The sequence below is a fragment of the Triticum aestivum genome, chromosome 3B, assembly GCF_018294505.1.
Source record: "Triticum aestivum cultivar Chinese Spring chromosome 3B, IWGSC CS RefSeq v2.1, whole genome shotgun sequence".
Taxonomy (NCBI): Eukaryota; Viridiplantae; Streptophyta; class Magnoliopsida; order Poales; family Poaceae; genus Triticum; species Triticum aestivum.
This window is the reverse complement of record NC_057801.1, coordinates 653,391,518-653,404,265: the sequence shown is the minus strand read 5'-3', so window position 1 is coordinate 653,404,265 and position 12,748 is coordinate 653,391,518. Positions and strand designations below refer to the sequence as shown.

Here is a 12,748-nt window from a genome sequence, read left to right as displayed (position 1 = left end):
GATCAGCACCAAGACTCCATGGGTGTTAGAATCATTACTGTGTAATCTAGATTATTGACTCTAGTGCAAGTGGGAGACTGAAGGAAATATGCCCTAAAGGCAATAATAAAGTTATTATTTATTTCCTTATATCATGATAAATGTTTATTATTCATGCTAGAATTGTATTAACCGGAAACATAATACATGTGTGAATATATAGACAAACAGAGTGTCACTAGTATGCCTCTACTTGACTAGCTTGTTAATCAAAGATGGTTATGTTTCCTAACCATAAACAAAAGAGTTGTTATTTGATTAATGGGATCACATCATTAGTTGAATGATCTGATTGACATGACCCATTCCGTTAGCTTAGCACCCGATCATTTAGTATGTTGCTATTGCTTTCTTCATGACTTATACATGTTCCTATGACTATGAGATTATGCAACTCCCGTTTACCGAAGGAACACTTTGTGTGCTACCAAACGTCACAACGTAACTGGGTGATTATAAAGGTGCTCTACAGGTGTCTCCAAAGGTACTTGTTGGGTTGGCGTATTTCGAGATCAGGATTTGTCACTCCGAATGTCGGAGAGGTATCTCTGGGCCCTCTCGGTAATGCACATCATTTAAGCCTTGCAAGCATTGCAACTAATGAGTTAGTTGCGAGATGATGTATTACGGAACGAGTAAAGAGACTTGCCGGTAACGAAATTGAACTAGGTATTGGATACCGACGATCGAATCTCGGGCAAGTAACATACCGATGACAAAGGGAACAACGTATGTTGTTATGCGGTCTGGCCGATAAAGATCTTCGTAGAATATGTAGGAACCAATATGGGCATCCAGGTCCCGCTATTGGTTGTTGACCGGAGACGTGTCTCGGTCATGTCTACATTGTTCTCGAACCGTAGGGTCCGCACGCTTAAAGTTACGATGACAGTTTCTTTATGAGTTTATATATTTTGATGTACCGAAGTTTGTTCGGAGTCCCGGATGTGATCATGGACATGACGAGGAGTCTCAAAATGGTCGAGACATAAAGATTGATATATTGGACGACTATATTCGGACACCGGAATTTTTCCGGGTGATTTCGGAGAAAACCGGAGTGCCGGGGGGGGTTACCGAAACCCCCCGGGAGAGTTAATGGGCCACATGGGCCTTGGTAGGAAGAGAGAGGGGCGGCCAGGGTGGGCCACGCGCCCCCTCTCCGTCTGGTCCAAATTGGACAAGGAGGGGGGGCGGCGCCCCCCTTTCCTTCCCCCCTCTCCCCCTTCCTTCCCCCTCCTAGTAGGAGTAGGAAAGGAGGAATCCTACTCCTACTAGGAGGAGGATTCCTCCTCCTTGGCGTGCCCCAAGGGGCCGGCCGGCCTCCCCCCTTGCTCCTTTATATACGGGGGCGGGGGGGCACCCCATAGACACACAAGTTGATCTTCGTGATCGTTCCTTAGCCGTGTGCGGTGCCCTCCTCCACGATATTACACCTCGGTCATATTGTAGCGGTGCTTAGGCGAAGCCCTGCGACGGTTGAACATCAAGATCGTCACCATGCAGTCGTGCTGACGGAACTCCTCCTCGAAGCTTTGCTGGATCGGAGCTCGGGGTGCGTCATCGAGCTGTACGTGTGTCAAGAACTCGGAGGTGCCGGAGTAACGGTGCTTGAATCGGTTGGACCAGGAAGACGTACGACTACTTCCTCTATGTTGCGTCAACGCTTCCGCTTCGGTCTACGAGGGTACGTAGACAACACTCTCCCCTCTCGTTGCTATGCATCACCATGATCTTGCGTGTGCATAGAAAATTTTTTGAAATTACTACGTTCCCCAACATTCCTGGCAATTTGTTCTTGCATGAAGGGTTCACTCAGGTTCTAAAATCATATTGTTGAAGCTAGAATTTTTTTGATGAGCCACTAATCCCTGCTAAAACTAACTACCAATCCCCTGTGATAATGGAGAGAGAGAGAGAGAGAGAGAGAGAGAGAGAGAGAGGACTGGGGACATACCGGTGGTGGATGTAAGTGAGCAAAAGGGGCAACCTCGCCCCATTGGGGCTCTAGAGCAGCCACGGCGGTGTCATACCCCATATTTGTGCCTTTTATAGCAATGATATGCACACACAAAATGTCATCTACAAATAAATAATATCCACACAAATATAGCAAATATTAATCATTAGGAACGCTCCTGGAACTAGATTGGAAGCCAAACCTAGGAATTCTTAAATTCATGAAGGAAGTGAAATCAAATGAGTATTCGGAAGACAAGATCAGAATGGAAAGCTTCATGTATATCCAACATGAACTCACCATCTTTCGGTACATGACACAAGCCTAAAAGCTTTGTGAGCATAGATGATACATCTTGCAAAAACTATCATCGTCATGCCTTGCTCAACTCAACCTGGATAGAAAAGGAAAATACCATTTTCCTGAGGAACACATTTAAATGAAGTTGGATAAAGTAATATCTTTATAGGAAAATAGCTATATAGATTTAACCAAGCATGAATTTCTACCATATAAATCTAGAGTTAATCCAGCCAATTCTCCGAGCAGCTTCTCCGAACATAATTCTACCACATAAATCTGGAGTTATGCATCTAAATAGTACCTAGAGGCTCAAGTTTGACCCAATCAAACACGAAACAGAGAAGAGGACAGGAAGAGCAAGCTTGTTGTACCTACTTGCGCTGGCCCCTGCCATCGGAGAGGACGATGATCTGGTAGTTGAGCGTCTTCCAGGCATCGTCCTTGAAGAAGAGCTCGACGATGTCGACAGCAGCCTTCCTGGTGCCCCCCACATTGCCGACCAGGCAACACTACTTCTACGCATTCAGAAGCGACTCGGTCGCCACGTCCCGGCTACTGCCCTCCTGCATGACCACAAATTACCATCGTCACGCGCGCGCTGACAACAGTTGAGATCAGAAACCCTAGGTCAGAGGGGCCGAAACCATGGGAAGCAAAGGAGGCGAGTAGGGAGGGAGAGGGGTAGGGTGGGAGGGGACGATGGGGAAGCTCTCCATGGTTGGGATCTCACTGGGAGGCGGCGCCAGTGACGAGATAGAAGGGCCTGGTGCTCACCGGGCTCGTTGACACAATTAGACGGCCTGCAATCTCCTCCCGGTGATGGCGAGGGGCGAGCTCGACGGGAAGCAGTGCGGCGGCAACCAGCTCAGTGATAGGAGATAAACGAGGAGGAGGGACATGAGCGCCGCGGCGGCGGCGGTGGAGCGAAGAAGCGGGCTGCGAGCCTGCAATGGGCAGTGTCGGCAAGGGTTTTCACTAGATCAGGGGGTGAAGAGGCACAGCGCCCTCCTTCCACCCTACGCGAAATTTGTCGGCCCAGGGGTATGTGAAATGTCAAAAGTGCCCTCGGTGGCCACCCAGTTTTACAGACGCTGGGACGACCGTGCACTGTTTCGATCTACATTACTCGTTTTTTATCAGACGGCCAAAGTCATCTGGGGGCGAGATCGGACGGTCCCAAACACATCAACAAATGGATACGATGGCCAGAATGCTCTAATCTATGAGGAACCAGGGGTTCTCCCGTTGTAATTGTTTCTGGATATGCATATATCACGCAAGCACCCATCATATATAAGTGCTTCTATATGCATCTTTTTTCCCGTGTTCATGTTTCATAACAAGATTCTTTTTCGTATGTACAAGTATATCATGCACGCGCATGGGATAACTCATAATGCAACACAACAATTAATAATGCAATTTGGTAGAGCTTCCCGAGAAGATTTTCCATAAGAAAATTGTCCCAAGTTTAAAAAATATAATTATTCGTGTTTCCGTTTTTCGGTTAATGTACCAGTCATAAAAGTTAGCTCAATATCATAGGTCCTTCTGTCTCCCACACTACATATGTCTCGCATTAACCGCAGAAAATTAGTAGTACACCATGGTCAGTGGATAACACATGAAATAGCGGAGGTAGGAATAAAATAGAAAAGTTGCAAACCAAACACTCCATACATTCCTTGGCAGTTTTGCAGAAATGATTTAACTGAAAGCACAATTCTTTTTCATGTTAAAAGATTATACTTATTCGGCAAAAGAATACCACGGAAGCGGATCCTCTAACATCCTGAAGGGATGTCACGTAAGCTACAGTAACCGTGACATCCCTTCTTCACATCCATATGGTTAAGCCTAAAATGATTATAATTAATTTGCAAATCACAAATCTACTATATACATTTACAAAAGTTACATACAAAGAAAATTATGGTGCAACCCTAAAAAAAATTATGGTGCAATAAAATTATTTTTTGATTTTTTTTTACATGCTACAATAAATCCACACGATGATTGTTACAGCATTCATTGTAGCTAGTGACATCTCTTCTTCATTTTACATACATATGTCACTGTAGCTTCGTGACATTCCTTCAGAATGTTAGAGGATCCATTTCCGTAAGACCAATACCACTGCGAGTGCCGGTGCGGCACAGCTCAAGTCACAGAACGTTGTGCGTGCTTCCTCCTCACCCGGCTCCACGCGTCGCGAGCGACCGAGTCCAACACGGCCAACCCCACACGCACGCACGCTGCTTTTGAACGGGCTCCCCTCGCCGATCATCGGTCCAGGTTATAATGATGGCTCATGTCACGTATGCGTGCCGATGGAGGACGAATATCCCGAGCCATGCCTTGCATGCCTCGCGCGCCAAAAGTTTTCCTTTCCCTCGACGCGTACGCCTCTGACGAACGGCTCCCTTGCGCGCGGCGCACGTCGGTACGTGGTGTTGTAACAAACAAACAAAAATTTCCTTTGGGGACGGCGGCGGTCTGGTCGTGCTGGCTCGATCGATCGCCGCCTTTTTGACGGAGTCCGGCCACCTGAGCGTGTCCTACTCACGAGGTACGGTAAAGTTGCACTCCCCCTATGTCGGCTCAAGTGGTTTTCTCTCAATTTCGGCCGATCTTGCAGACCACGAGGGGAAGCAAGATGATTACGGGGAGCGAGAGTGATTTGGACTGATCGGTCGATCCGCCGAGACGATTAGGAAAGAAAGATCACTACTGCTGCCAGTAGTTTACAGAAGCAGTCGTGAACGTTGGTGATGAGGCACTTCCACATTGCTAGATAACTTGTGTAGATTGTAGTACTCCCTGGCGAAGGACAGGTCAGAAGTTTTGAGGCGTGTATCCTACCAAGGAAAGCATTACTTTACCTTTTTTTTCTACTAATGACGGCAGCCTTTTTTTTCGAGTAAATTACGGCAGCCTTTGCTACAAGCACAACAGCTACAAGCCAACAAATACTCCCTCCAAAGTTGCACTAGAGCTGCGAGAATTAATTTGAATCGGGGGAGTAATATTTTTCTTTCTTTCTAAAATGTCTTAGTGAGCCGGTACTCAAAGATCCCAGGTGGTTATTGATTTCATACACTCAGCTCACGTGATCTCTTAATTTTGAACCTTTTGGAATGCATGTGAGATTGAAGTTTCAAAATTTTCAACCCCACTCCCACGCATGAATTGCAAGACTTCCACGAACAAATAAGTTCATTTTAGCCTATGCTAAAAGCCAAACAGAGTAGGAAAAAATCACCTACATCTTCTCTTTTTATTGTCATTTTGCACATGCAACCGAATGTAATTTGCATGAAACTTAACAACTGCATGTCATACTCACTTGCATGTATTGTTCTAATTTTAGATTTCTATGAAAATGTGTAATATTTTCCTAGATGGTCTCCACTGACCTTCCGTGGCGTAGCCAGGATTTTAAGCCAGGGAGGTGCGATTAACACAAACCTGGAAGTAGAAAACTTTGCAGTTACACTTGCACGTTTGGATGCTCTTCCCTTGGCTTGGCACACGGCACTCCCCCCCCCCCCCCCCCCCAACTGACCTCCTGCATCATTGAGTGGTGCCTCGTCGAGCTCTTTACTAGCTAAGGTTTAGTACTGGAGAATGTCAGAGCATTTGTTCTCGAGTCAAAAAGGGTGCAATCGAGAATCATACGAGGAAATGACTAAGTCACCAGGAGGAGGAGGTCAAGGGCTCATGCACACCGATCTAGAGATTTAGACTTGGGACGACTACGCCAACCAGAGGAGGATGCCAGAGCTCATGCATACCGATCTAGATATTTAAGCTTGGGCATTGGACTATAAATTTTTTATAGTGTATTTTGTGTTTTTTGCTGAGTGCATGGGGTATATGGGCCAACGGTAAAATCTCAGAGTGGATCATCCTAGCCACCCTATGGCTACGCCAGTGGCGGAGCCATTTGGGGGGGAGGGGGTGCTGGGGCCATGGCTCTCCCAAGCTTTCTAAAACCACCCCTATATTGCTTTTTTTGCTAGAAAATTTTCGATCTATTCATTTTTTTAGTCATGGCAATACAATGAACACCAGAAATAATCAAAATTACATCTAGATCCGTAGACCATCTAGCGACGACTACAAGCTTTGAAGCAAGGCGAAGGCGCGCCGCCTTCATCGCCCCTCCCTCGCTGGAGCCGGGCAAAACTTGTTGTAGTAGACAGTCGGAAAGTCGCTGTGCTAAGGCCCCATAGGACCAACACACCAGAACTGCAACCGCCACCGTTGAACAGTAGCGTAGATTGGAAGGATCCAACCTGAAGACACACGAACGTAGACAAACTATGACCAGATCCGAGCAAATCCACCAAGAACAGATCCGCCGGAGACACACCTTCACATGCCCACTGACGATGCTAGACGCACCACCGGGAGCCGCCACCGTCTCAGGCGGAGAGAACCTTATTCCATCTTCAGGGATCCGCCACCATCTCGTCTTTCTGAGTAGGACACAAACCCTAACAAAACTCAAAGGAATATCTAAAAACAAAGACCTCCCGTCGGCAAGGGCTGAGATCCACCACGCCGCCATGGCCCTAAGGTCACTGGAGACGAGGCGGACCGGTGGCTGCACTGACGGGACGGAGAGAAACCCTAATATTTTTTTAGGGAAGGAGAGCCACCCCTATATTGCATATTATCAAAAAAATGTTCTTAGTTCTTGTGTTTGTGCCCCTCCAACATTTTATATCTTTCACTAGCTCCTTTATATGAGATTCTTTGCTCCGCAGCTGGGCTACGCCATGGGTGAGCCTTGTAACCGCAACGGAGAACCTATCTGACATATCACTATATCTGTTAAAAGTTATCAGATAGAACAAGTAGAATCAACACACATGTAACATGCTACAAACTTTCTAATCAAAATTTAAATAAACAGGTTGAGAGATAAAAGTAAAAAAATCTCTTTGCGAATACATAGTAGCCAACCCTCACTCGCAAACAGTTTGTCTAATTCATATCCAGATGTTTTTTAAGGATGTCACATCTAAGCTCCCACTAATATATAATGCAGCAACAAGAAACAAAAAAAATAAGACAAAAAAAAGACCACAAACAGAGTGGACATCAGTTTAGATGTGACATAATTGTGTCACATCTAGATGTGTCCTAGACAGACCCAAAAAAAAACTCACTCGCAAGAAAAAAAAGTAGCCAACCCAAGTTGGACCGCAATGTGACTATCAACACTGGGTTTGCCTTTTTGGTTTCTTGTGCTGCGTTCCAAATCTGGATTTGAGATTTCACCGTAGTATGATGGGCACATGTTTCTACGGCCTCAGTTTTTCTTTTACACCGCAACATTTTTCAGCCAGAGTGAGTGAGGTCGGAGACGATGGGTGCACCAAGTCCCGGTACATCCACATCCACCATCTACTCTCACTATGCATGTGTATGAAAAAGTCCCAAGCAAAAATCAAAAACATAGGCTAGGGCTGTCGCGCACATAATACTAGGTGAGAACACGGCACAGTCCCGTCCTCTGTTTCCTCATCCCCGGTGTACTGCGCTTGACCCCCGAATTAAACCCCCACAGACCGCGCACATTCTCGGCATGTGATCCGCAGTCACCACCCGCGGCGCCATGTCGCGCATGGACCGCGACTGTGCAGCGCACGGCGGCAGGGACCATCCAAGGCTCCAAACCGGGCTCCCCCGCCGCACCTCCCCTGTACGCGCACACGATCGTATGGCAGCAGCAGCAGCCGGCGACGACGGACGGTCCGGGCTCCGCATGCACATTCACACGCCCCCACGCCACGCGCTATCTCGTCGGCTTTGCCTGATCTGCCCATGGATCGAGTGTGAAAGCATCGGCGAGAGTTTCAACGCCTACACCCAGGGGTGCAGGCGCAGCACACACAAACGTAAAGGCGCCCGATCGAGCTTGTATATAAGCGGCCCCAGGTGGTGGCCGCTTCGTTTTCTTCAAGGTCGTGACATACGCGCACATTGACATTAGGGAGGCTGCTGCCGTTCCTCTTTCCCCTTCCTCCACATCCCAGTCTTCTCCACCCACGCCACCAAACCCCCGATATCAAGCTAGCTATATATACTGCATATTCTCCAGTCCCTGCAAAGCGAGACCTGTATTCTAAGATCAAGATGGGGCTGCGCACCTGCTCCTCCATGGAAGGTGAGCTCCTTGTCGCCTCGCCTTTCTTCGAGTGGCTCAAGCCGCCGGGTTCGCCGTCCTCCTCGAGATCGTCGTCGACTTTCTCCTCCTCATCATCGTCCATGGCGTCTGGACCACATGCGGAGGACGGAGGTGCCGCTCAGGTAGATGGCAGCAGCGTCGCATGTTTGCCGCTGCTCCGCATGCTCGAGGAGGGGAAGGGGGCTGGTGGTGACCATGATCACCCTGCACCTGGAGTCAAGGAAGAGATCATGGGCAGCGGCGCGGCCGGGGTGCTCGGGCCTGGCGTGGATCTGAATATCGGCTTGCCGGTTGGTGGATCTTGCGATGATGACATCATGGAAGAGGAGGGCCAGGAGGAAGATGATGACCACGACTGTGACGAAGAGGAGGAGGAGGAGATAGATGAGTTGAAACCTGAGCATGGAGGTTGCAAGGTGGAGGCAGAGGAGAAAGACGAGCACGGCGAGCCAATGGTCTCGGCAGGAAGATCAAACAGCGTCAGCATGCCGGAATTCGGCATGGTCGGAGCAGAGGGCGGCGTGCCCATGGGCTGCGAATATTGGATCCCGACGCCGGCGCAGATCCTCGTCGGCCCGGTGCAGTTTGTCTGCCACGTCTGTAACAAGAGCTTCAACAGATATAATAACATGCAGGTAAATTAAATGACGTCTATTTTGCATGCTCTTATATACTGCCCCGCCTTAGTTATTGTTGGTTCTGTTTTCATCTAAGCCACGATTCGATTGATTCTGTGATAATATTGGAGACGCAAAAGAGAGATGATCTAGAATTTAATTAGCTGGTAGTACAAAATTAAGTCCAGCGAATGAGAGAACCGAGATCATCTTAGCTCGCTAACATAATTCGACATGAATCATCAATTCACCATATCATAGTGTTTTGGTCGCCTGCCCGGCTGCCCCAAATCTTAACCAACTCTCCAGTCTCCACATACTTGGTTACAAACGAGGAGCAGCCGAAGCTTCATCGTCGCATCGTTCTACAAAGGCCACACACCATCAAGGACACTCTAGGTTTCCCGGATAACTAGTCCAAAAAACCCGGCCGGTAGATCGATGTGAACACCTTGCATGCAGCAGCGAAAATCTATCTCCCAACACCGTCGAATGGCCCCGTCGAAGTTGAGCCTGACCTATCCAACACCGGCCACTTTCCCAATGGCATTGCGGGTGTTTGGTGTCTGGATTGGACCCAGGGCTCGTCTCCTAGGAGCTCCAAAGCTAATCAAGTGTCAATTTATTCCAAAGAGAAGGTCTGATCGTGATCACCAGTACGCCGTCCCGGTAGTAGCCACCTTTCCGTAAAGAACAACTCTGAAACCCAAACATGTATATATATATACCCGGCCCGGTGGAGCCCCGAAAGCTTGATATTCAAGATCTCTTTGAGTGCATTTCATGCAAACAATCATTACGAACAACGAAAATTCACACCAACGATCATGAAAACGCCTATCAAGTGGCTTGAATTTCCTATGTTATACGTACTTTGTTAAGTACTAATCCAGTGTGTGCATGCATAACATGTGTTGATGGATGCAGATGCACATGTGGGGCCACGGGCGCGAGTACCGCAAGGGCCCGGAGTCGCTCAAGGGCACGCAGACGCTGGCGCTGCTGAAGCTGCCGTGCTACTGCTGCGCCGCCGGGTGCCGGAACAGCGTGGCCCACCCGCGCGCGCGGCCGCTCAAGGACTTCCGCACCCTGCAGACGCACTACAAGCGCAAGCACGGCGCCAGGCCCTTCCGCTGCCGCCGCTGCGCCAAGCCCTTCGCCGTCAAGGGCGACTGGCGCACGCACGAGAAGAACTGCGGCAAGCGCTGGTTCTGCGCCTGCGGCTCCGACTTCAAGCACAAGCGCTCCCTCAACGACCACGTCCGCTCCTTCGGCGGCGACCACCTCCCCGTCGCCCTCGACGGCGCCACCGCCCCCGCCCCCGCCGAGGACCGCCGCATCATACGCTTCCAACGGTGAGATCGTCGACCGGGCCGTCTAGCTGATCCTACTACATAGATCATATCCACGCTCGTATATACGCATGCATGCATGATTTCATCATACATGCAATGCATGCAAATGCAAGAGGAACAACGAGGTACTAGTAAGTGATAGCGCAATAAGGGGGTTCTCGACCAGTTGCTAAAAGCTGTGAAGTAGCTGAATTTTCTTCAGCCGGACTGTGGGAGCTGCAGGCAGTGCTATTAGCTAGGCTGTCAATGCAGCTTTGTAATGGAGAAAATTTATCAGCTTCACAGGCTAACTAAACTGGTAATTTGGACCTAGTACTGTATACATCGCATTTTGAACATGAGACCTAGCAATTTATGAGTACGTACATAACGTTTACTTGTCTGTTGTAATCTTTGAAGTTTTTGAATTCTCATTACTGCCAAACCCCTGTCTGTTTCTATTGTCTTCAAATGTATTGCATTCGTTTTGATTGGTATAACATTTGTGCAAGCAATAACTATAAACAATAAATATATCCTAAATCCTAATAGAGTTAACAGGTAAATCTAGCGTCCAAATATAAGCCGAGATTTGCGATATCCGATGAAAGACTTTGATCATGTGTTCTTACATCATAATATACTAACAAGACTACTGTGAAATTATTCTTCTCATTTAATTGATTCCGGAGTTAAAGCTTTGTCAGTACTTGGTTCATAGTAACAAAATGACAACATAAGAAAGCGGATTTGAATAAAAACATATAGTATCATTTTTATGTCACACAACCCGCATATTATCAAGCAATTAATAGAACAAAGATGGTCAAAAATATGTCTTATATATTTTGAATTGAACGAGTGTGTTTCAAGAGAAATGGCTTCATTTCGATACTTTTATAGATATAGCAAACATTGTTTATAATTGTAAGTGGCATTTGAAACATGCCACCACAAGTTTTATCTATTTCATGATGGAAAAATAAATGTGTTATCTATTTTGGCATATTTATGCTATTTATTGTCATCTCAATTTGCTTAATCGTAGTCACGGCACCTCCATTTGCCGAGGTGGCAGCTTTATCTGGCGCATTCTACGGAAATAAAATCCCAATTTTACGTACACAATAGGTTATGTCTTAGTGTTCTCTCTAGTATTTAATGTTTGTTCTAATAAAAGTAAATTATGAATTAAATTATTAAGCATGTGATGAAGGGATGACGCCTAGTATTATAGAGAATAAAAAGAACATACATTCATCTAGATAGGGAAGACAACATTCTTTCTTCCAATAGCCCCCACCCCTATCACATCCCATAGATAAAGTAGGAGAGAAAATGAGAAAAAAAATGACCGTCTCAACCATTTTGGGAGCAATCGTATATATTGCTCATGTTTTGTTATATTTGTGGCACTCCAAATCCCGTTTATATATTTCCTCGTGTTTGAAAGATAGGAGCGGCATCCATATATTTCCTATTCCAGGGACAGAAATATAGCAAGTGACTTTGTGTGTGTGTGTGTTGGTTGGGGGGGGGGGGGGGGGGGGTATTGCTGGACTTGAACGATCGGGGAAATAATCTTTGTAGAGAAGTCCTATACGAAGACATAGGGGAGATGTTTTAGAAGAGGCAACATATGTAGAAATGCACTTCAGAATGAAAGGTTGGTTAGAGCAACTCAATCAAATGCACCATATGTGACCGATCATTATAACAACTGCTATTATGATGAACAACACACAAAATGGTACTCTAGTAGAGTCGTCATATGCATTTGGATCGCTATAATTTATGAAGCACGCTCTCGATATGAGCACGTAGCCAACTTCACCTTCTTCCACCTCTCTCCTCCTATCCGCTTTCCGTGGCACAGCCGCCCACACAACTTACATGGGCATAGTAAACCATCGACGATGAACTACCCATCATTGGCGCACCCAGCCCATGGATTTTTGCTGGTGAGCCCTCTGAAGTCCACCATGTGGCATCATCTCCCGTCGTGCCACCCACCATTCCCAGCTATAAATGCAAGGCACACCTCACACCCAGCCAACCCTAACCCCACCATCATCTCCTCCCCTCTCAGTGACAATCCCACCACCACAATGTCGCCCCATGACCTATTGGTCGAACCTGCTCGACGATAACAATTTGTTGTCCCTGATGCCGCATGCGAGCGACATTATCTCTCCCCACGCCGCACTGGTCGTGTCCACTGGAGCATCCTCCTCCCGCCGTCGTTCCTGTGGCGTTGGCGGCTCCAATGACGGTTGCGTTGGATTACGTGCCATCT

At 47.3% G+C, this 12,748-nt stretch overlaps 1 protein-coding gene across 1 annotated transcript; it reads left to right on the top strand.

The window, feature by feature from the left end:
* The first annotated feature begins 8,286 nt into the window (after positions 1-8,286).
* LOC123071487 (protein TRANSPARENT TESTA 1) lies at positions 8,287-10,880 on the top strand. Its single transcript, XM_044495061.1, has 2 exons — positions 8,287-9,136; positions 10,046-10,880. Exons 1-2 carry the CDS (start codon positions 8,450-8,452, stop codon positions 10,475-10,477), a joined length of 1,119 nt encoding a protein of 372 aa, XP_044350996.1. The 5' UTR covers positions 8,287-8,449; the 3' UTR covers positions 10,478-10,880.
* The last annotated feature ends 1,868 nt before the right edge of the window (positions 10,881-12,748 follow it).

Excerpts from the sequence above, each read along its gene's own strand:
- LOC123071487 (XM_044495061.1), top strand. The coding sequence starts at position 8,450 with ATGGGGCTGCGCACCTGCTCCTCCATGGAAGGTGAGCTCCTTGTCGCC. Across the intron at positions 9,137-10,045 it reads ACAGATATAATAACATGCAG|ATGCACATGTGGGGCCACGG; the intron begins GTAAATTAAATG and ends TGATGGATGCAG.